The sequence below is a fragment of the Dermacentor silvarum genome, chromosome 11 (genome assembly GCF_013339745.2).
Source record: "Dermacentor silvarum isolate Dsil-2018 chromosome 11, BIME_Dsil_1.4, whole genome shotgun sequence".
Taxonomy (NCBI): domain Eukaryota; kingdom Metazoa; phylum Arthropoda; class Arachnida; order Ixodida; family Ixodidae; genus Dermacentor; species Dermacentor silvarum.
In genome coordinates, this window is record NC_051164.1 from 111,433,695 (window position 1) to 111,459,162 (window position 25,468).

A 25,468-nucleotide genomic window follows, 5' to 3' on the forward strand; every position below is an offset into this window, starting at 1 on the left:
GAAGCTTCGTTTCTGAGTTGGCAGGATACAAACAACGTTTGATTAATCCTAATTTCTTAAATGCCTTTTTTGTTATGTACAGTTAAACCTGGATATAACGAAATTGACAAATTCCAGAAAAACTTCATTATAAAGAGGATTTCGTTATATGGAGGTTCGGCACGAAAATTAAAAAAAGAAATGCTTACCGTATTTACTCGATTCTAACGCGCCCTCGATTGTAACGCGCATCCGTTTTCCGTTTTTGTCGAAGCACTCATCCTTGGAATGTCACACCAGGTACTGGATGCGTGGACGTGTGTCGTTTCGCACAAGCGCGAGGCATCGGAAACGAAGAGCGAGCGTCACGATGGCGTCGTAGCGTCGTATAGTGTTACAGTAGAACCCCGCTATTACGTTCCCGGGTGCTGCGTTTTCCCAGCTGTTGCGTCGTTTTCGGTCGGTCCAGGCACAGCTCCCATACAACCCAATGCACTGGTAAGCCCGCGGTTGTGTCGCAACTGTGGGACCGTTCCCGCGTCATACATTGCGAACTGCCACCCTGCGCCAGCCCGAGCGGCCATTTTGACTTTTCAGTGTCGCTTGGCTTGGTGGCTTGACGATGGCATTGGCCGCCCACAGTGCCGGGGGCGACAACTATGAAGTAATTTTCGGTTTCCGCTAGCAAAAGTATGGCCCATGAGATCCGTATTTGCTATCTAAAGATGGTGTCTATGACGCGTTGTGGCCCTAAAATTGGTTTTGGCTCATAGATGTTGAGTATAAAGTCCAAGGGCGATAACGCAGTCGCCGCGCACCGTATGCTGTATGTGCGAGTGAAAACGTTCCAGGGGAGCCGACGACTGCGTCTAACGCACGCGCAAGAAAGAAAGGCAGGGAGGAAGCGCGCCTTCTTCCGTTGTGTTCGAGGCACCGGTGAGGGAGCGAGGGGGGAGGGATAGCGGGCGGCGTTGTACTGTACTCTGGCATCAACTGCGTACTGCGCGGCGGCGCGCGGTCGCGCGGGCCGTATCTTGAAAGCGATCTGCGTTAGGGCAGTGTCTAGGCAGTGTAGGTGCGGCGGCGGCTCGTAGCTTTGTGCGTGCTGTGTGTTCTCGGCGCTCGCTTTGCATTGAAGCGATAGACAACAGCACGAAGGTCAATTCGCTTGCTTCTGCAGCGGTGCTTCCACACACCGCCAGCGTTTGACAGCGCGTGTCCGCGCTCATCGAGTGTGACGTGTCACAGCGTCTGCCAGCACGTCGGCAACATCAACTGGAAAAGGAGAGTGCCGGCTTGGCGGGCTAGGACAGCTGCAGCAAGCGGCAGAATCAGGTTTGAATGAAGGGAGGTGGAAAGGTCACGCCCGCGGCGGCAAGATCGCCGGGTCGACGGATGCAGGCCCGCCTAGCACACGCTTGCACGAATGCAGACGTGCGCTCGCTCGGCATTCCGTAGCGGCGGAGAAAGTGCTTCCGGTTGCAGCTCGCGCAAAAATGACAAAATTTGGGGCGAAATCTCTAGGTTGTCGGCGGTTTTTTTCTCTAGGTGTCAGTTATTTCGAGGGGGTCTCCCGCTGCCACTTCGTTACGTAGAGGTCTCAAATACATGTGCTTCTATGGAGTAATGGCGGGGAATAGCAAAACTTAGTTATATCCAGGAATTCGTTATATGGAGGTTCGTTATGATTAGGTTTAACTGTATTCTATGCGTGTATGCCAAGTTAGATCTGTAGTTAAATAGACGCCCAGGTATTTGAAACTTTGCACTCTCTCTATAACTGTGTTGTTTATTGTAATTCATCGTAGCCTGCCATCGCCTGATGGACAGCAAGACGTGACTCTCCATCAGCTGTTGCTCCCACTGGCATCCGCACACTGATTCTACCATGCCCGTACGCTTGAATCCTCGAAGACTTTCCTGAGGTGACAAGGCCTTGCAATTTAAATCAGCCACCCAAGGACAGTGTAACCCATCACATTGTCACGCGTGGTCTACCCGTCGCAGCTCGTCTACGCCGCCTCTTCGGTGAGCGTCTAGCCACTGCTAAACAGGAATTCGAGCACATGCTCCAGCTGGGTATTATTTGCCCTTCGTCCAGCAGTTGGACCTCCCCACTCCATCTGGTGCCCCAGAAAGAACCGGGTGACTGGCGTCCTTACAGCGACTACCGGGCGCTCAATGCTCACACAGTTCACGATAGTTATCCCCTTCCACACATCCAAAATTTCACAGGCTACTTGAAAGGATTCAAAATCTTTAGTAAAGTGGACCTTGTCAAGGCCTATCACCAAATCCCCGTTGAGCCTGCCGATATCCCGAAGACAGCCATTACTCCACCCTTCAGCCTGTTTGAGTATGTGCGCATGCCCTTTGGGCTATGCAACTCAGCTGAAACGTTCTCAGGATTCATTGCCGAGGTAAAGTGTGGCCTCCCGGCTGTATTTGCCTACATCGACGACATCCTCGTCGCAAGTCCCAATCCACAAGAGCCCGAAGACAGCCATTACTCCACCCTTCAGCCTGTTTGAGTATGTGCGCATGCTCTTTGGGCTACGCAACGCAGCTCAAACGTTCTAAGGATTCAAGGCCGAGGTAACGTGTGGCCTTCCGGCTGTATTTGCCCACATCGACGACATCCTCGTTGTGAGTACCAATCCACAAGGTCATGAGCATCACCTACAGGAAGCCTTTCACCGCCTTTAACAATTTAGCCTGGTTGCCAACCCCCAGAAATGCATCTCTGGGTCTTCCGAGCTCGAGTTCCTGAGCCAGGACATCACCGCACTGGGAATTCTCTTGCCCTCCCACGTCCTGGCCGTGAAAGACTTCCCATCACCCACTACCCTACGCCAGCAGTTTGAGTTCCTGGGCCTAGTGAATTTCTCCAGACGCTTTATTCACACTGCGCTGAGCTTCTCCACCCATTGATTGACCTTCTTCACACGACCAATGGCTCCTCATCCGCGATTTCCTGGGGAGTATTCTGTAAGAGTCCACCTAGTGGACTGTCCACTTCGGCTCTCGCGATTGGCTCCAGCGGCACGAGCAAGAAGGATACTGGCTGGCTACTTCTCGCTTGTGCCGCTGGAGTCAATCGCGACAGCCGAAGTGGACAGTCCACTAGGTGGACTCTTACAGAAAACAAGCCGTCGCCGATTCAGTACTTCTCATCCACCTAAGAACTAACGTGCCTACTTGCATCATGGTCGATGCTTCCAGTGTGGCCATCGGCGCTGTTCTCCAGCAGAAAATGAACTCCGAATGTCATCAACTGGGCTGCTTCTCTCGGAAGCTCCAACCTGCCGAGACTCGCTACAGCGTTTTTGGCCGCAAGCTGCTCGCCATCTACTCCCCCATCCAGCACTTCCAGCACTTTTTGGAGGGCCAGCCATATTATATTCTAGGTGGCAAGACAATGTAACAGTGATCTTGACGCACTTGTCTTGGTGGCGAGACAATGTATCAAATGGGAAGACGCCACCACACAGCAAGCCAACTGCCCAGCTGTCCACAAATATCGGCTACCTAAGTTTTTCAATGTTAGGTTTGTTTTCAAAAGTTCCAAGGGGCAGCCATGCACTTTTGTACTGATGCAAAGTGTGACATAGCATTTGTTGGCAAGCACTTGCAATGTCAGTGCCATGTGAAACAGTCTAAAGTACTTGCACAACCTGTGAAGCAGCACTATTTGACATGCCAGCTGCATGTTGAGAGAAATCCTTTGAAGAAGCCCTGCCACACCTCTAAATCAGGTACGTGTGGCCTGTCATCCACGACCGTGTACTAATGTCATGCTACACTACCAGCCTACGTACACCAAATGCACCACTGACTAGCTTCTGTCAATGAACCATGCTCATTGTTAAGTTGGTGGTAGCTATTACAGTTGACTTCCATTGATTCTGCCCTGACAGGACCGAAGAAACTGGTTGCATTTTCAAACGAGTCGAATTAAACAAGATGCAGAAACACTGTCATAACACATCTCCGATTGATTTGGCAGTATTTGCCAAATTCATCAAATATGTGCCCACTTTCTGTGTGTCCAAAGTAGAAAACAAACATGGATATAAGTTAAACCTCTTAAACAAACTATAAATCTAATGTGCACCCAATTTTATAGCAAGATAAAAAAAAAAATCAGCCATGGTATAATATGTGTTGTACAGTGGCAACTGGCTTCCTTAAGTCAGCTTCGCCGCAATACAGCCGTGTACAGCCTACATACGCCGTGGAAGCGATTTTCAGTTTAATTTTCTTTAAAAAAAGAAAAGAGGGGGGGGGCACAGGCTAAGTACTGTAGTAAGCATTGTGTGCAACCGTTACTGCTTGAAAAATCTTCCTAGGACAAGCTGAAAATAGGTGTCTTCGATGGCAGATATTTTTTTATGTGTGTTCAATGCTTTTACTGTACCCTAAGCTCTGCCAAGACAGAAGCTACAAGTAAAGGGGTCGCTAGCGGGGTCACTATAGTGGTTAGGCACAAGCATGCTTACTGGTCAAGTTCGAATTATTTGGCGAAGCCTAACTTTAACCCTATGTGGTCCAAAACTTTTACCCACTTTCCGGTCGTTCCGCTCCGAAACCACTTCGCTAGTTTCGGGAGCCGCGAAGGAAAACAACAACTGTGAGAGAAAAACTTTCTTGGTCTTCATTTTTTCAATTTCTTTTTGTCCCCAAGTCATTTAGCGATACTTGGGTAGTGTGTGGAAGCGTTCAAAGCACTCTCCTGGGTGCAGTCCGGGATTATTTCTGCATGTTTTGTAGAAGAACGCTGTTTCCCTCCTGCCCTCTTTTGTTTTCCGGTCACTGCAAACAGCGCAGTCCTTGCTGCTTCGGCCGGACATCTTGTATATGAAATGGGGCTTTCCATCCAGCCTTTGTTTGCATTCCAAACGTGCAGATGGGCCCTGCTTCCTTGTGCGAGCCCTTATGTCACCCACCAGCTGCTCTATCAGGTTCCTCTGGTACTGCCGGTGTCGGTGCTCTTTCTCTCCCTGCTTCAGTAGCTACATTCTCATCAAATGAAGCTGTTTACAATCGAAACTTCCAGAAGCCAAAGAAAAAAAAAAAAGTTTCCTCCACCATTTCATCGACTTCCGGGAAAATGCATAACTTTGTTGTTGTTGCCACCGTCTCCAGCGTCGTCGTCTTCTTGGTCGCTGGCTTCTGCTGAATCACTTTCTTCGTCATCAGATGGAGGTACGTAGTTCTCTTCACTAAAATCGTCTTCACTTTCGCTAAAAGCTTCAGAATTATCGCTGACAAGGCACTCGGCGAGAGGGCGGCCATGCTTCGTTGCAAGCAGCGCCGTATCTGAGCTGTGCGCCACTCGAACAATCGAAGGGTTTAACTAGGTTTAACCGCGTAACTACTCCATCTAGCGTAAAAAAAAGCAAAGCTCAAATCAAATCAGTTACTGACTTCTTTAAGAGATGGCGCAACATGCATAATGAGACAATGCGCGCGCAATTCAACCACGAGAAAGCTTGTCGGGCAGAGCCCGACAGCGGACCGCTGCGGCCATGTTGCGTTGTCGGGAGGGGCCTGACAATGGACCGCAAAGGGTTAAGATCGAAATAACTAGGACCTGCAGTCGGGATCAAATTGACCAAAAATTCTAATTAACTGGAATCCAATAAACAGATGTCTACTGTATCTGTTAATAAGAAGGAACAGCAGCTACAGCTTCCAGAGCACTATTTTCTGAGCTGCTGGGAGAATACACACTGCTCAATGGTCCACCTGACAGATAACCAAATGGGGCAGTTAGTCAGCTTGCAAGCACACTAATGTGACTTGGCCAGATCACGTTGTCGAGCGTCTTACATGATAGCACAAAGCACATTTCGTCAAGAAAGGAAGCATATTCAGAGAGCACTGGCCAGGTTTCCAGTTGAGGGAGCTCCGACAGAAGTGTCGCTGAACACCATGGGCTGTCTGTTTGGTCCGAGAAAGAAGAGGTCTTGTTCCCAAATCACAATGTACTCATCACCGTCAAGGTCTGAACCTGCACACATGGGAAGGGAGGAACAAAAGAATAGACAGATCTCACGTGCAATGCTGCGGAAGCTAGGCAGGAAATACAACCATAGATGTGTCACTCCACACACATTGCACAGTGCAGTGTAGTATTTGATTTGCAACACTTTCTAAGGTATTACTGGGTCATACATATTGCAACTACAACTTGTAGACTTAAGGTTACGTCAAATCACGTAATGTTTGTGCACCTTTGTGCCTCCGTATACGACAAAGGAAGGAAAGCACAGTCGAGGACGGCAGAGAATTAGGTTGAGTGATGAAATTAGGAAATTTGCAGGCATAAGTGGCAAGCACAAGACAGTGGCAATTGGAAATCGCTGCAAGATGCCTTTGTCTTTCCGAAAATTCTGAAAATTTTTAGAACTGCAAAAGAAACTGCCAAAAGTCACTGTGCATCATTTTCTTGTAATTACAAGAAACTGAATTAATTAATGTGTATGGTTTAGTGGCGCAAGGGCCAGGTATGGCCAAAGAGTGCGATGCCAGTGTTTGTGAATTTGCAGTGGAATGATGAACTATGAGAAGTAGATGAGGCGTGGCTGCAAAGGGGCCCCAAATAGCCGCTGTAAAGTGCGCAAAATATACATGCACTATGGCAATGACAAGGTGTACTATGAAAATGAAGAATGCATTGAGGAAGAATGATACGATTTACAAAGTTAACAGATCCCAAATATAATAATCCCCCTTTCCTTGGACACGGCTAAGCCGCGCACAGTGACACGCAGGAGGGTCCAACCCCCATGTGCTCGGGTCCGTGGTGTCGCAACACACCAAACGCCTGCTAACGCAGACGCCCCTGCCAGGAATTACAAGAAACTGAACACATACACATGCGCAAAAATTGAAAATAATTTACAACAAGTTAACTTCTCATCGGCAGTAGAGGATTGTTGTGATGGCAAGTTATATCTTTATCAGCAGTTAAGGGGTTAAAGGCCAAAAATGTTTAAAAAATATTATTTTCAGTTTTTGCATGTTCGCATTGCTGAGACTCTTCGGCACCAACCTAAAAATATTTGCTTCAAAATTCTGTTTCATGCCTTATAACAATTCATAACAACTCCACACACGCACCTTTAAATTGAGGTCTACACCTGCTCTACTTCTGCCACCGTCTACTCCGGAACTGTGTGCTCTACCGGCGCCATTTTGGTTTCGTTTGAAAACCTGCATTTCCAGCACTGCCCTTCTTTTGAGAAGCAACCCCGAGTCCCTTTAACTTTCTAGATTATTTCTACATTCTAAATATTGAGTTGGGGTTTTGTTTTCAGATGCAAAGTTCTCTCCAAGTGAAGTACCCAGCTTTTAGTACAGCTCTCTAAATACAGAAACAAATTGTGCTAGAACAAAAAATAATTGCACTTTTGGAAGTAGCACATCAAAATACATAAAGTGTGTAAATTTGGTTGATATCTACCCATAAACAGGGTTGGCTTTCCCATATAGCATCCCCCTTTAAAGGGGCACTAAAGAGAAAAATGATCTGAGCTGTATTAGTAAGTTACGCTTCTACAATACCAAAATAGCCACTATATTAACATGAGCTTAATAGGCAGAAAAAATGCAAAATCAATAAATGGGTGGCGATGCCACCTTGAACTTCACATTCCAGCTAACCATGATAACGTGGATATTGACAGAGCCTGCTTGGTCCCAATTCATTTTTTTTTTTTTTACAAAATATGGACTACATCATATTCTAAAGGAGCAAAAGACATCGTTTAGCAAGTTACAGGAACATCTTACTGCACTACAATGGCCTAAATATGAGAAAGTACACCGACAAACTTGGTGCCACACCGACGCACCAGCACTGGAATTATGGTGTGCAATTCAAAAGGTGGAGGTCATTTGGAATAATACTTCACCAGTCTAGTATGATTGATTATTTTTAGCATCCTATTAAAACTTGTGGTGAGTAAGTTGCATGCAAGTGTTGACAGGACATACCAGCCATCTCATTGGGGTGAGGCCGGGGGCCTTTGGCTGGAAACACAATGCAATCTCTGATGTGGTGCAAGGCAGGCACATCAACTGCCTCAAACTTGCGCACATCACCGGGGTGCAGGCAGGGGCACTTGGTCACCAGCACGGTACCTAGGGTAGGGTAAGCAGCCACAGTGGTCCATGCTCAAGCACATGCAATGTAGCATGAAGCCTTGAGTGTAAGCTCACTAGCATACTGTAATAGAGCTGTTAATCTTTTATAAATATCAGTATTACAGTAGACTTTCGTTAATTTGACTCTGATTAATTCAATTTTAAATCAAGGTCTTGGCCAGGGCCCATGCATTTCGATGGGCCCAAACTTTCGTTATTTCGATCTTAAAATTGACTTTCGCAGGATAATTTGAACTTGACCAGTCAGCATGCATGCGCCTGACCCCTTTGTGACCCCGATAGTGACCCCTTTAGTGGGAGCATGTCTCAGTGGACCTTAGGGAACAGTGAATGCATTGCACAAGTCACTTCCCATCAAAAACACCTATTTTCAGCCTGCCCCAGGAAGATTTCAAGCAATAACGGCAGCTAACAATGTATTTTTACGGTCTTGAAATATTTACCCGATTCTAACGTGTGCCTTTTTTTTTTTTTTAAGCGAAGCTTGTCCTTGCGAACCTCTCCAGGTTTCGTGACCATGGGTTCGTGACTATGGGCCTGGCTGTTCTCTTGCTGAACAGGCCAACCAATCACAGTGGAGTATGCGCACCGCATGCACCACTGGGTTTCTTGCATCTCCATCATATGGAGCTCACTTCCTCGCATCTGTGGCGCTGGCCGTACAGGGGAAAGAAAAAAAGAACCAGAAAGCTTGCCTTCGTGCATCCGTGGTTGCATGGTAATTAGGAAGTAAACGCTTCTTGCAGACAGATTCGATTTGAATTGCGCTCTGTACGTGTGCGCGTGCTGCCTCTGAAACTACGACGTGTTCAAGGCGCCCGTCGTACTCACTAGTAGTCAGCAACTCGTGCGTGCATGCGCATGCATGCGTGCGTGCGTGTACTCATGTTTCAACTTTTTATGCACTCACACAAAGCTTTGCTGTATACAGATTCCAACTCGCTGGACCTGCCTCATTTTCTTTTCAAGAAAATTGGGCCGAATATTGCCTGTGCAGTGCAATCAGATGCGCAACCAAAACTGCATTTGCGGCATTCGTATGCTTTACTGCATACACAAATGTATTGTGGTGATGCTTACTTTAAACAATTCTGCAGTTAAGCTGACTTTAGGCAACCGGCTGCCACTATGCAACACCTATTAGACCCTTGTCATTTTTCTTGCTATAAAATCGGGTGCACTTCAGATTTCTACTTTGTTTAGGAGCTTTAATGTCATTTCTACATTAGCTTTATACTTTGAACACACAGAAAGCGGGCGTGTGTTTGATTCAGGGGCGTGTTAATATCAGGCAAATACTGCTAAATGAATCAGCGGCATGTTACGGTGTTTTGACTGCATCTTGCTTATTTCGATCCACTGGATAATTCGATCACTTGTGTCATTCCCGTCTGGGTCAAATTAACGGAAGTCAACTGTACTGTATTTTAAAACACTACTACTAAAGCGGTGCATTGTGGCAAACCCTAGAGGAAATTGCTAACATTTGCAGAGACCACACCAGAAACCGGCCAATGGCAACTGCTGGTGGTCAAACTAAACCTCATGCAGAACAGTTGTCCACCAAGCACGCCAGGCTAACCTCCCCTGTTGCAACCCCAGTGCCACTACCCTATTGTGAGGAGTTTGTGGCAACCTGTTTTAAGTGAAATTGTGTTCTCCATGCTGGCTCAAACCCAGAATCAAAAAAGTAAGGTTGATGCTGAACCGGGCTTTGGAAGTCTTTCACTCATCCTGACATCAGTGCTCACATTTTCTGCCTGGAACACCATCATTCTCATTTATTGTAAACCACGACTGATTAACAGGACATTATCCTCTTACATAGTCACTCCATGGCACACATATGCAAAACTAAATGAGTGACTGCTGTGATCCTTTTGGGGTGGCTTACTTGGAAGACAGTCTCAATTTCTTAAGCAACTAATAAAATGAGCAAAGGAAGTATTTAGTAGTAGCCAGAAGCAACTATGTAGCCTTTGTAATAGAAAAGAAATGTATGCCACTTTATTTTTGGCCTGCCAATACTGACAAATTGAAAAAACTCAGCTTTAAGTAGAAATATTTTTGAAGTTTAAACACCGATGTAACAATATGTCTGTATGGGCTGCTTGCGTTGGTGGCATAGATGGTGGCATTCTTCCGTTTTTGAAGTCATCTAGACAGCCAACTAATATGAATCTTGCCTTACACCACTTAGCAGGAAAAAGAAAATGCAGAAGGCAGGTAGTAAGCATTAGGTGTAACTGAAATTAATGACCAAGATGCAAAATTAGTATGCATAACTAGGCTAAGGCAAAGAAACTTACTGCATGTAAAAAAGGAGGTCTCATTAATAAGTAGAATTATACCAATTCCATATTTTGCAGTGCTAATAAGAATTACTACGGAAAGCTCTCAAATACATAACCCTTTTCAGAATACAGACTAAGAAAAAACAAAATTAGGGATGCGCAAATATTCGAAGTTTCGAATCTGAATCGAATAGTGTACACTAACTCTTCATATTTGTATTCAAAAAGGAATTAAGTATTTCCGAATATTTGAAACAAAATATTTCATGAACGAATGTTAATCTGATTACTGTACTTCGTCTGTTAAACAATGTTTTGCAAACTATCAGGAGCGAACAATGACATAAGTTTTTAAAAATGCGGAAACAAAATTAGCAATGCAAGCTTTGTTTTTGGTTTCACGGCAGAAGTTTACATGACAACTTCAGACTTTTGCTTGTAGTGCATGTGTCATTTAGTGTTGTTGGCAGTCTAGTCATGTAGCAGTTTTATCTTTTTGCAACTGGCCCTTTTACACTTGTCTATGGCACACAAGTCCTTCAGCACCTTTCTTTTTATTTTTCCGCAATTTCCTATCTCTTTTCGGCAACCATTTCATTTGGGTTTTTAGAAAGCTGGTCATAAAGCAGCTATTCTTTCTTAAAGAGCTTGTTTGGAAGTTGTGGAGAGATAATAATAATTAGTTGTGTAGATAATAATGAGTAATTTTGCATTTATAACTGATCCTTTGTCCCTGGATAGCTGTCTTTTTCGCACTAGTCAGTACAGGAGCGATACATAACTACACTTACACCTCTATATGATGAAGTTGGTAAAATCAGCCATTTGCTTCGTTAGTTGAAATGTTGTTATATTGAAATTTAACTTTTTGTGCAAATAAGCACAGTCGCCGATGTAAATTTCTTACATGGAAGGGGCCGCCAAGTTGTAAAAATTGGAAAAGTAAATTTCAACACGAAAAAATTTATTTCATTGAATTTGAGAGTCGGCAATGAAAGAAACGGTTTCATGCCGTGTCGGCGGTATCTTCACATCACCGGCACGATGCAAAGCAGCCATGCTATCGCGTCCACTCCGCCCCTGCAGCTGATAGTGTCGATGCCATCATGAAAAGCAGCGGGGTGCGAATGCTTCATCTGCCTCTCGCTTCAATGTGTGTCTGAAACTCGAGATTACACAACATCCAGTAATGAATTCTGGGATTTTACGTGCTAAAACCACGTTTGATTATGAGGCACGCCTTAGTGAGGGACTCCGGATTAATTTTGACCACCAGGGGATCTTTAACCTGCCCCCAATGCACGGGACTCGGGCGTCTTTGCATTAAACCCCCCTCGAAATGCGGCCGCCGCGGCCAGGATTTGATCTCGCGACCTCGTGGTTAGCAGCACAACACCATAGCCACTAAGCCACCATGCGGATGCAACATCCAGTACTAAATGAACAGGAAGACAGTGCACATGATGCCACGCCATCTGGGCACATTCACTCATTGCACGCTGACGGCCATGCCCACGACTGCACTAGAAAATGAGACGCACAAGTGCCTCCCACTCCTTCGCATACCCCTCGCGCGCTTGATCGCATTACCGTGAGCTCGCTCCACCGCTCACACCTTTCCCCCTGCTCACACCAGAAGACACAAAGCCAGAGAGCTGTCATCAAGTCACCATCCTTCTCGGCTCCTGCTCACCTTCGCACATTTTCACTTGTACCCAAAGCATACAGCACGATATGATCTTATCAAATTTGGACTTTATACATGACAGGCACTTGGGCTGCCGCTCTTGGCACACAATTTGAGAGGTGTGGATTTGTGAGATGGATTTCACAGGCAGACACTTGTAATTCAACCATTTGACTATCTGTGGAAGTTGCCATTTATCGTCTTGTTATTTCTTCGCAGGCAGTGAAATTTTTAATATTGAAATCATGTATAAACACACTTCATTGTGTAGAGGTTCTTTACATCAAGAATTTTTTTATGTTGAAGTTCATTATATCGAAGTTCAACTGTATACCTAAATAAATATTCCTGCTGCAAATATATGTATCTGTGCTTGAATATTCAATATTTACTATTCGTATTCGAAAAAGTTGATATTCCCCCACCTCTACATAAAATTTATCTGAATAGTTGTACTAATGGTGTCCCCCACCATCAACATATAAAGCAGGAAAGTATGTAATCTGGCAGCATATCGAGGTTCTCCAGTAATGGCATGCTGCACCCAGGTAACTTGGGAATCAATGAAGTCTGTCCATGTTGTGGCTCAAATTGATTTTCTTCGATGCTGGGTGTTTCCTACTTGTGTTATTTACTTTACCACATGGTACTCGTAGCTCTTTCAGAGTATTTTATACATTTTCTTTTCTTCGCCTGTTACAGGTTCTCATTGTCACTGTTGCCGACGTTTGAAGATTCATGTCACAATGAGAGCATAGGTCACCCTCCATAATTATTTGCAACGTCCCACTTTTGTTGCTGCTATGCTGACACCCCATTACAAAGGATCATGGGACATATCCTCGCACACATTACTTGGATTTCTTCAAACAAAATATGGCTTGGAAGTCGAAGATCACCCCATCTCTGTATGTCTTTTTGTCTCACTTTGCCAGGGCTAGCATATGCTGCATATCACGAAAGTTTTGCACTACTCAGAACAAGAACGACTGACCAGGAACACAAATGGCACATAACTAACAGAAGACTTATTTTCCTGAGAAGAGGTAAATATATGCCCTCTGCACCAGCAAATCGAACTACTGCTCTGTTTTCTTTTTTAAGGCTAGAGCCAAAGTTTCGACGAGTTGTTGCCTTGAACTCGAAGACAAGTTTTCTTGTCCAAACATTGGCTCCAGCCTCAGACATCTCATGCTTGACCACTACTGATCATTTCAAGTCTCCACCTTCCTGTGAACTTCCGTTTTGTTTGAATTCCAGGTGTAATGTGTGTTTTATATCTGCTCTCAGAAAAATAACTTTTCAGCTATTGTTCAGGCACTGTGTGTTCCTGTCTGTTGTACTTTGTTCTGAGGATTGCAGAAGTTCCTGCAATGTTCCATTCTTGCACTTGCATTCTTGCATTCATGCCATTCCACACTTGCATACCTGTGAGCACTTGGGTGCTACCTCTGTTGCTGTCACTAGAGTTTGGTGCCCCATTATGGAGGTCAACACCAATATGTGTAAACTGGACAAACACTTGGCCATACTCGAGAGTGCCAGTCTCGTCGAGAACACCCAGCATGTTGCGGCCCTTCTCTGGAAGAATGGCAATCCGGCTCTTTTCCTTTAGCCCAGCTGAAAGTGAAAGCACACCAAATTACTTATAACAAATTACTGCCATTACTTTTTACTGGCAAAGGGTAAAGGCAGGGGGGGGGGGGGCCAAGAGCAAAGCACAAAGAGTATATTTAAGCATGGAATGCCTGTGGGTTGTGTTAAGCAGTCTCGAGCACAGACTTGCCGATCTCAAGTGTCCCTGCTCTCCCTTAAAGGCAAAAAAACAAAGAAAACAAAACCTTGGGCCGTGATAAAAGACCAAGTTTCAAAACAGTGAAGTTATAGAGCAGCCTCCATGAAAAATTTCATGTCGAAATATGAATGGATGTGTCACAAGGGCTTGCAAAAGTAAAAGATTTTTCAAACAGAAACTGAAAAACAATGGCATTACCACTTGCTAGAAGTGACACATAACTAAGAAAGCGCAGCTCCTCTACGTGACTTTCGAGATTAGCCATTGCCAGTGGCTGCTTGCAGTGCGCTGAAAAGTCTGAGGCGGCATGCTGGGAGTTGTGGCATAGCTGCCAATCAACAGGTCCACGTGTTGTGTGCTTAGGCATTATTTAAAGGCTGCTAAGAAAATTGGGCATTAACCAGCACTGCAGCTTTACAAAATGACTAGCCATATACTAGTCATCTATAACTAAGTTAGACGTGAAATTTTGTTGCATTTAGGCCTCTAACCCTTTAGGCATGAAACTACCTGAACTTCCTGAAGGTAATGATTTTTTTTTTTGTCAAAATGTACAAAACACACGAAGAATAAGGATATTCAACGAAAATAAAAATATATTGCGTAAACTTATTCAGCAATGAATTTAGAAGCAAATAAAGTATATTGTTGTCTTCAGTTTACTTAAACTGGCATTGTAATTTCCGAGACACACAATAACTTATGCATGCACAGAGGCACGTATCAGGGTCCCCAGCTCTCATCCCATTCAGTGCCTTCTCAGTCACCTCATGTTCACTCCATATCTGCAATCTCCATAGCTACAATTGACAAACCCTTGAAACAGATGCTCGGGATTACTTGAACAAGGCCTTCATAACAATTCAGTGCTTATGAATTCGCCAAGTCATATATCTAAAGCAAACCCTTGTTAACTCATTTTTTTTTTTTCCATTGTGATGTCAACTCATGTTTTTTTAACATATTTCGAAAGATTTTGCTCAATAGTCCTGATAACTCGAAATCTCAACTGCAAAAATTCCAGATGAAAAGTCACTACTGAGAGATTTTCATACCTTGTGTGCAGCTTCGATATCACCAAAAAGAGAAAACAATTCTGCACGAACACTGACTTTCCATTAAGAGCGTCGACCAACCTTAGCATGCACCTTGTGGTTGTGGGGCGGTGCATTCTCTTGCAGGAGGCCCTAACGGCACTCCCAGCGAAGTGCACCTCCACACTTTGCACCGTGCTGACCAAGATGAGTCAGAGAGAGCAACCAAGCACCCTTAGTACTGCCACAAACTTCTTGCAATGCACCTCGAATTGTTGGGGCATCTTTTCCAAAAAGAGACGATTTCTTCCATGCTGCTGTGCAAGAGTTGCCTAGGCGACAAAGCAGCATGACTTTCCACTTTTCACCTGGCAGTGAGCAGTCACACTGCACTGAGCTCACTAGACAAGCCAGATACCGCGCTGCCCGCTTATTCTTTCCTTTCTAACGCTCACACTTGTTTGCTCGCAGCCACTTCACTGTAGCTCTCTTCACTGAGCTAGGATTCTAGCCTTTTTTCCCCCTTTTCATATATGACACTGTCAGTAGCACATCATGTGGTTACAGCATATTAATTGTGACCTTGAGCAGGACGGTCGGTGCTCTTAAACCGGTGCAATCAAAGAGTGCACTGTGCCCGAACGAGGTGATCATGAGTACCCACAGCGTAGCTTCAGCAAAACCACAGCTTGACAAGGATGCTTGCTTCATGCTCATGCAGCGTAAACAGTCGCGTAACTCATGGGCATCTGCTAAGTACGTGATAGTTGAGCTCTTCCACCGTTCGGTTTGGTTTTCTCAGTGCAATTATATGGAATTCATTACACTAGAAATTAGCAGTGTCAGGTTTTTTCCACATCTGAACCTGGTTCTGAATTCCTCAGATAGTGCAGGCTTCAAGTCTTGCATTCGGATAAATCATCTGACTTTTTCAGTGCCAAGCAGCCTTGGCAAAGTGGCAGGAATGCTGTTGCCTGTAGAAACGGACATGTACAGTGCAGAGTCATGTGAAATCGGTTCAAAAGTGATTGTATTCCCAGAAATTATATACCGAAAATATTGCTCCTGTTGTAATGGAGCTTTTGTCAGAAAGTTAGCGGTTACCAGCGCCTTTGTGGAAAGGCTCTATGTGGGCTGTGCACAGCCAGCAGGCTTACATTTTCATCATTTCGCTCATCTCCAAATTTTTTCCAGTTTTTACGACTTCGAGTTAACAGGGTTTCACTGTATGTCCCTAATCACTTGTTTTTCACAGTTATCTGTGTGCTCAACAACAAACCAAATTTTATGAGGCAAAATAGCACGTTCATTCGGCTAGCCACAGTGTGCCATTCCCCGCCCTCTTTGCACACCCATGTACAATAGGTGTGCAATAGGTACAGTAGCGATAGAATACTGATGGCCTTGCCAATTATGCTCTCGTAGACAACCAGTATCATTGAGCGAGTGAATGGCTCCCGACTCAGGGATATCCCATTCACGTGCAGCTTGGCAAAAGGCAGGCTGGTGTTTGCGTAGGTGCCAAGTGCTCGCAGGGCTGCACCATCGTTGATAAGGGCATCGCACAGCTGAAGCAGCATGTTCTGCTGCAAGTGCAAGAAAACCCGCCGGGGAACATCCAGCTGCTCCAGAATGGTGATCAAAGGACGGTTCAGGAACACTGGTGCTGCGAAAAGCAAGGTGTTACATTATAACTCTTCTCAGCTTGCCCAATTTGGACAAAGAATTCCCCCCAAAATATCTTTAGATTTCCCCTGTGTAATGATAGCAATACCTAATTTTGTTAAATTAATAAGTCTCCAATAAAAAAAAAAAAAGATAATCCCATGAGAAAAGTATGTTATCCAGCTAAGCGACATCAAGCTGTAGCAATGTCAACAAGTGTTTACAGTATACTCTCCAGCCACCCCTACAAGCCAATCCATAGCTTCATTTTGTAGAGACCAAGCAGGTGAACTTTCGAGAAAAAACCTCAGCTAACTAAAGAAAGCTTCACATTTTCATTTATTCAGTGGTTACCCCCCCCCCCCCCCCCCATCCTACTCCTGGCTCACAAGATGTAAAAAAATTGGGCTGCAATAACACAAAAAAGATGTCTATACTGATAAGCACTAGTCTTTATTTATCTTGTCTTGCTCCGCGCTGCACCATTTATCAATAACACAAGGTTATAGTAATGTACGAAATCCAGATAAGTGCCCATAAAACCATGCTGTTCCTTTCAGAACACCATCTATACTGAATTTGGACCTGCCAACCTTAAAATGTAAGAAATACTGCACTCGAAGCTAAAAAATACTAAGGTTTGGTGAAATATACAAAATATTGCTCAATTATTGAACACGCTGACTGTTTATAAAAGATTTGCTAACTTTTCTCTGCAGGGACGCTGTGAACAGGCACTCAGTTCTATATAGTTGAAACAAGAATGATCTGTGTCACAGCCAAAGAGAAATTTTTATGAAGTATTTAAGAAACATTTGTGTAACGGCAGATGAAACTTCCGTTGCCATTATACATTTAGTTCTATAGCTTCATTTCGCTGCTGTAGGCAGGTCCAAAGAATCAGGCTCTGACAACATGGTCAGCAATTGTATTTGTGTGCTTCTGAAGTCAGTGGTGCACTTACTACAGTCGGGTACAACTTTAGAAGGCAGCAGCATTTGCTCCTCAAAGGCGGATGCACACGAACCTCCACCAATGGGCGCAGACTCTAGACTGAAGTCATGAGTTGGACGGCCGGTGACCCCGCCGACGGAGAGCGTGCAACAGGCACTGCGAGCTGGGCCGAGTCGCGTCAGCGGGACTATTTCTTTAATCGCGGAGGCAATCGGCTGCCACGCTTTGGTCATCTGGGCACGGCCTCTCCTGTCTTCTTAAGTTGTACCAGACTACAGATGCGAATGAAAAATTGTAAAATTATTGGTTTCAATATGACAATTGTAAACAAGCTCTAAAAATTGGGCATTTTATGATGAAATCGTAAAAGTTGGGAAGTGTGCTAATCTAACAACTTTTCTGTACAGTGCTCAAAGTTATAGAATGTGTTGCCGCGTACTCACAGGGGGCAGACACTTTGATAACCTCAATGTTGGCTGATGTGACACAGGCAAACTTGTTCATGCTTTTGCGCAGAATGAGCTTGTCCCCCTGTAGAGCATTATTTGCACACAGCATGCCTTTGTAGCCTGCATAGCGAATCTGGATGGCAGATGGAACGTGCACCATGTCCAGCTTTGCACAGACCTGGAAAACAAAAAATAGCTTACAAGGAATTGTCTTCTTTATGCCAGTCGATGCTACGTGTTATCAACCTTGTGTGTTTTTTTTCTGTGCTGCACTGAAGTTAAATTGTGTCAAGACATGCAAATCAATAATGCTGCTTTGTAATGCAATAGGGGAAATTTAACATTTCAAGTGCCATCTATCGACTTGGAGCAAAGTGTCAACAGCCATCTCGTCTGCGGCACAGCAAAACGAAACTGCCTGCTCTACAACATAGCTACATGCATAGCTGCTGCTTTCACCCTAGTTCTGTGGTGTCCTCCCACTGCTATCCACTGTTATATGCAAAGCAAGGAATTTGAGACAATGCCGGTAACAAGCTAAGCTTGTTTTCTTTGACAATAGACAAAAAAATCAGCGAATAAAATAAAATACACGTGTGAAACAGTGGCAGACGCAGACTACGTTTTCCATCTCGCTCCCTTGCGTTCGTTTCTTTACCGCAACGTCTTCCACTCACCCCTTAAAACATTTGAAAAATTCACACCATAAATTTGGTTTACATTCGCACTTTCAAGGCAAATCTTGCTCCCGTATGGATAATCATTTCGGAATGCCTATTGTTTAGCCTATACGAGTGCAACTATTTTTCTTAGATACTTCTGTGAAGGCACTGCTGTTCTACATAGAATACAGAGATTTTTAAGCATTTTAGAGAATTTAGTGGCTAAAAATATAACTTTGCAAAAGGAATGAAAAACATTTAATGGGTTGTTGCAGCATACATTTCGCTCTAAATAATTTCCAGACGAAGAAAAAATGAAGAAAGCTTCTGAGAAGACAGCGCTACGATCACAAATTTTGTATTTTCACTCGCAATTAAAGAAAGAAAACGCGTTAGCATAAGCGTGCAGATGGAGACCTTAAATTAATGCCATTTATTGACTGTAAAGCCTAGAGAGTAAAGTGCATCAAAGCAGGTTTCACAATACAAGGAAAAAAATGGAAGAGCGGGAACAAGAGCAGTGCACATCACTCCACATCACTTCACCAACAGCATAGTGAATGACAAGGTCCACACGCTCTCTTTCCTCAAGCTTCATCACGCAGCACACTGCTGAATCGCATATGTGCTCGTTTTCTACATTTCGCATTTAATTACTGTGCGTTACTTCATTTTGGGCTCTGGTAGCGAGACGATACGCTATACAGTGCGCCTAACTGTGCATTTGCAGGGTTGCTCATGTTATTGCGCTGTGCTTGAAGCTAGAGTGCCTGTAAATAGCTAAGTCTGCAATACTCAACGCTAATGCCAGAAGCATTACTAATAAGTCTGATAAGCTTGAAATTCTTCTCCTTCAACATGACCCTCACGTAACTATTTTAACCGAAACGTGGCTTCACAACGAGATTCCTGATGACCTTATCTTTCCCCCTTCATACAGAATATTTCGTAAAGATAGGCCCTCGAGCGGTGGAGTGGCCGTGATTGCTAAAAACCAAATACAGGCTGTTCTGCTCGAATACGTACCTGATCTTGAGTGTCTTTGCTTGAAACTGTTGTGCTGATTGCGATTTATAGGCCACCTAACAGTGCGCATGATTATTTAACTAGGTTACAACTTCATATGTCAAAATACAGAAAGTACAAAATATTATTGATTGGAGGCTTCAACTTACCTGGCATTGACTGGGAAAGACTGCAGCCGTATTCACAGTACAACAAACACGTAGATCTTGTCTTCGACATAATGTTTACACACGACTTGTGTCAAGTGGTTCGTGAACCTACACGCGTATCTAGTACCAATAGTTCAATCTTAGATCTTGTATTTGTTCCTCATGACTTCCATGACTGCTCTGTATCAGTCAAGCAAGGACTTTCAGATCATAACCTTGTCAGCGTTTCAATGCCCATAAACCCTCTTTCCAATCCAAAAAGTGTGAAGCACGTTGTATCCTAGACTTCACACATGCCGATGACGCATCAGTGATTGATCATCTTGAAACATACATTGTTGATTTCGAAGGCAATGACGCCTGCGCACTCTGGAATCAGTTTAAAGAAATGTGCCATTATGGCCTAAATAATTTTATACCTAAAAAGTACAAAACCATTCGGAAGCAGACGCCTTGGATGAATCGCAATATCATCCATCTCAAACACCGACTAAAAAGGCTAAAAAAACAACGCCCCCCGTACACAGAAGCACCATCGATTAACTCAGAGAAAGCCACGCCCTTGCTGTTCGTCAATCAAAGGATTATTATTTCAAAACAACGTTGCCAAACTTCTTAAAAAATGATCCTAGTAAATTCTGGAGCCACATTATCGAATCAACAGCACCTATATCTGAAATAACAGTAGACAATACAACTATTACCAATCAGACTTCTAGAGCTAAGATTTTTAACAGTTACTTCCATAGCGTGTTTTCGCCATCAAAGTTGTGTGACGTGCCGTGCTCAAAACCTGCACACCAATCACAAGTAAACTTCATCTCGTATGATGGCGTCGTTTCCATGTTACTAAACTTGAAGACCAAATCATCCCCAGGACCTGGCGATATCCCCAATGCGTTTCTTCGGAGGTATGCAGAATCACTGGCCAGATATTTGGCTATCTTATTTCGTGCCTCTTTGTTGACCGGTAGGGTACCTGATGACTGGAGGATGGCCCGAGTTGTGCCTGTTTTTAAGAAAGGTGATCGCTTTCGGGCAGAAAACTACCGACCTATATCTTTAACATCATCTTGCTGCAAATTAATGGAACATGTCATCACAACTGGTATTAAAGAATTTTTAGAACACAATAATAATTTGACAGATTTCCAACATGGCTTCCGTAAAGGATTTTCCACAGTAACTCAGCTACTTTCAGTTGTCCACTCTTTTGCAAGAACTCTTGACATTAACGGCCAGATGGATGCGATCTTTCTGGATTTCAGTAAAGCATTTGACAAGGTTCCTCACCATAGCCTAATTCAAAAACTAAAATCCACTGGCCTTCCGACCATTTTCATCTCCTGGATACAAGATTATTTGAATAACCGCAAACAACAAGTTGCGCTTGCTCTACACCATTCAGGTTGTCTACCAGTGTCATCAGGTGTGCCACAAAGAAGCATTCTGGGGCCACTACTTTTCTTAGTATATATAAACGACATTATTGTGGAAGTTTGCCCCGGTGTACAAATCCGATTGTACGCTGATGATTGTGTTATATTCCATGAAATTATTAATGCTAACGATCAACGTGACTTACAAAATACAGTATAGACCACTTATAACGTAACCACTTATAGTGCAGGACCGGATATAGTATGGTCTTTTCAGACTCCCGTTAATTTTCCCATAGCACTCCATGTATACACGTATCGCTTATAGTGCAGTTGCGGCAAACGAAATACCGGTTACAGTGCGGCTGCAGTGGAGTACGGAAGTCAGCGAAGACGGCGAACGCTCCCCTCAAACAGGCGCCCCAAGGAGTGCTCAAGGAAGAAAGAGAGACTAAGTGGAGGAGAAGGGCACATGGTGCGAACGAACAGCCAGTGAGGCTGAAACCAGAATCTTGAGTGCGAGTCGTGAAATGACACAGTGCGCATAGCGAGCGAGGGCCACGAAACTGCTAACGCCGGCCAACGCTCGCTTCACGATAACGGCAGTAAACAAAACTTCAGGGAGCGGGCGGAGCCGGCGCAGCACGGCGAAGGGCGCACGCGGAGACCGTGGAATGTGAGGGAGGAGGGCGGCAGGACAGCGGATTTCGCCTCGGCAACTCTGCCGCTTCGGTGACTCCCCTCGCCCTCCCTCGTAGCTCCCTCACTTACGACTGTCACCGTGAGCGCCCGCCACCGTGCAGGCGCAGCCCCTCCAGCTGGCCCGGTGCCAGCTCCCCGAAGTTTCGTTTTCTGCCGTTATCGGGAAGTGGGCGTTTGCCGGCGTGGGCAGTTTTGTTGGCCAGCCTGGGACAGCACCGCTGCTTCCCTCTGCGCCATAGCCGCAGCGTGCAAGGTCAACACGTGACTAGAAAGTAGAGGAAGCATAAAGGAGAAAGAAGGGTTCACTGCCATTTTCTACGCGTGGCTACGGTAGCGTGGTTGAGGCGTCGGCACGTACACGCATGTTCCGGCGCAACGCAGAATCGGCGACCTTGCCATTTGAGAGAGGGTAAAAATTCCGACGCGTTTTTTTTTTCTTTATTTTTTTTTTGTTCGCGCGCGACATTGAGGGGTCTCTCCTAAGCTTTTATTCTATGGCGGTGCCAGAGCAATGCCAGTCGAAGGCGCCGCCGCGTGATTTGGTTCGAATTAACGAGATTCGACTGTAAATTGAATGCAAATGTTCTAGCCGCATTCCTCGACTGTCGCATACGCGTGGCGGCTCGGTGCACATGTTTTGCATATGTGCGGGCCTTGTTGCTTTGGTTATAGTGTGGTACCGCTTATAGTGTGGATATTCGTGACTCCGGCGACTTACGTTATACGCGGTCTACACTGTAGCCTTACCAATATTGGACAATGGTGCAAGCAGTGGGACATGACTTTGAATACGGAGAAAAGCATTTTTCGAGTAACTAACAAGAAAAACCCACTAGAGTATGCGTACAAACTCGACTCATCACTATTACAACAAGTGACATCCGTAAAGAACTTAGGTGTAACAATTTCTAATAACCTCACTTGGAACACTCACATAGACAACATCTGTTCACTCGCATTCCGTAAGCTGCGGTATCTCAGGCATAAGCTTCGTAACACCCCTACTAACGTTAAGCTATTAAGCTATAATTAGGCCGAAGCTCGAATACGTTTGCATAATTTGGAACCCATATACAAAATCTAATATAAAGAAGCTGGAAAGCATACGAAGAAAAGCAGTCCGATTTATATATTCGAAATTTCTACCTACTGACTCCAGGTCAGATTTGATGCGTGCCCACGGCATCGATCATCTTCAGTTGAGAAGGCGAAATTCTCGTTTAGATTTTCTTTCATTACTTCGCAACTATAAACTCAGACTGGACCCTTCACCGTACCTTTCCCCAATGCCAGCAAGAAATACACGATTCTATCACAAAGATTTATTATCACCGCTTTTCGCACGGACCAATCTGTACAAATTTTCCTTTTTTCCCACGTACCATAAATGACTGGAATTCATTAACCGTATCTAGGCTACCCCATTGAGTCTAACATACGTTTGTGTTACAATCTTTCCATGATTGTATATTGTATACTTATCTGTTATATTACTGTATTGCTATGTATCTATATTGTTATATTGTTACTATATTATCTTACTTTGCATAGATTTTGCCCTTGTATAACTGTGCCCTTCCTGCCTGGACTTAACCATGGTCTGCAGTATATACATAAATAAATAAAACACCTGCAGCACAAAAGCAGTGCGGAACGTGAGTGAGAGAAAACGCGCAAATGCCCTATCATGCAAAAAATCAATACTTGTAGCGGCGAACAGCAGAAAACAGCAAACGGAACAAATCAACTCTGAGCGTCAACTTTCAGATCACGTTTATCCTCAGTCTCCATGGGACACGCATGTGCAACCTGGCTCTATTGCAGTTCACACAGACAATGCGAAAATCTAACACGAACGAAGAAATACCGGCGCTCATTAGTGTCATGTATGAAGCTTTATCAAACTAGTACTGCAAAGCTTCGATTTGTAGTGTGGGAACGCTCACGTGAATAATGGATAGGAGCCAACCGTGGACAAAGAAGAGGATGGATGCGCGAGCAGTGGTGCGAGGAACGCGCGACCAAGGGCGCGGCCGGCCGGGACTGGAGCTGCTGCCGTGGACCGCGGGACAAAGGCGTTTTCCCACATTGGTGCGCGTAACGTGGGGCCCCGGCTGCGTTCTGGGACGGACCATGGTCGTGGGGAAGGCTAGAGGTACCCGTTCCACGGCTAGTAGAAACTCCAACCTGGCCATGGCGCGTGACCATTTCCGCGGTGCAAGCTGCACCTCTGGCTTCGATGATGTGCGATTCCGCCAGTTCCTCCTCCGTCGCTGTCATCGAGCCTGGCGTGGGTCCAGGTGGTGACGTGGTCTTGGATGCGCTGCTGCAGCTCCCGGCGCCGCCGTTCGAGAAGGGCATCGCCAGCGCAGGTGACATCATGCGCGCGATCGCACCAACACCACCTCAAGAGCGGCTCCGTCCCTCGGTGCGTGGTTCTCTGCTGCGGTGCGGTGTGGTCTATGGTGGCAAGGCATTGAGCGGGCGGTGGCTCCTTCCGGCGACCTGCTGCGTGCACTCGTCTGAACTAGGTTGGAGAAGAAAATCAGACCAGGTGTGGGCCAGGGGACGGTTTAGGGCCTTTGGTTCCTGCAAGACCTCAACTCCGAAGCTGCACCACCTGGTTCTGCTCAATCTTCGCGAGGAGTCCGTCATGGAAGCCAGTCAGGTTTAGGGCCTGCGGGTTCCTGGAAGACCTCGGTGGCTTGGCCTTGACAGCTCCATCGATCCTCGTTCGGTGCATTATCAGTCTTCAAGGTTCGCTCGCCGGTAGGAGTGTCATGCCGTCGCTGCCAGCCACCGTGGGCCAGCGCCGTCAACGCCTTCGCAGTGCAGCTGTGGGGAAAAGCGCTGGCCATGGAGGAAGGAATGGCACTAGCGAATGCTTGCACCCGTTCTGCCGACAAACAACTACACCACCCGCCGCCGACTCGTCACTTCTCATCGTTTTGTGCCTTGCAGTGCGCTCGCTGTGACAATGTGGCAGAGTGAGCGAGTGATTTTGCAACGCAGAGCAGCGGTGTGTGTGTCTTTCGTTGTTGTGTGTCTTTCATGGTGATCGTGGCCGTGCTCAACGAGTGCGTAGCGTCGTCGCCCATGGCGCCTCAGCATCTCTCGTCGCTCATGCCGCCGGGTTCAACCACCGTGGGCAAGTGCCGTCAACGCCCTCGCAGAGGGAGAGGCAGTGTGGGAACGCTGACGTGAATAGTGGATAGCAGCCAACCGTGGACAAAGAAGAGGACGGACGCGTGAGCAGTGGGGCGAGGAACGCGCGAGCTGCGGCTGGGCGCCTTTGGGCGCGGCCGGCCAGGACTGGAGCTGTGGCCGTGGGCCACGAGACCGAGGCGTTTTCCCACAGTAGCAAGGCCTTATCACATGAGACGCATTTTCTTGTGGATGCAGCGAATCTGGAGGATTAACGGAATGTAAGGTTGTTTTAAAGGCCTCAGTTAAAAATTCGAAAGTGTAAGAGCAACTGTTTATAGGTTACTCGGCTCAGATTCAAAGCATACATTGCCGCG

At 45.5% G+C, this 25,468-nt stretch overlaps 1 protein-coding gene across 2 annotated transcripts in view; it reads right to left on the minus strand.

The window, feature by feature from the left end:
* LOC119433620 (uncharacterized) overlaps positions 1–25,468 on the minus strand; it is an 87,465-nt gene that overhangs the window by 22,131 nt on the left and 39,866 nt on the right. For both annotated transcript variants that reach the window (XM_049658590.1, XM_049658591.1), the window contains exons 4-8: positions 18,024–18,207; positions 16,370–16,627; positions 13,561–13,752; positions 7,981–8,127; positions 5,868–5,992 (exon numbers count right to left, since the gene is read on the minus strand). In XM_049658590.1, the coding sequence (XP_049514547.1) occupies positions 5,868–5,992; positions 7,981–8,127; positions 13,561–13,752; positions 16,370–16,627; positions 18,024–18,207 (906 nt within the window). The remainder of the gene's footprint in view (positions 1–5,867; positions 5,993–7,980; positions 8,128–13,560; positions 13,753–16,369; positions 16,628–18,023; positions 18,208–25,468) is intronic.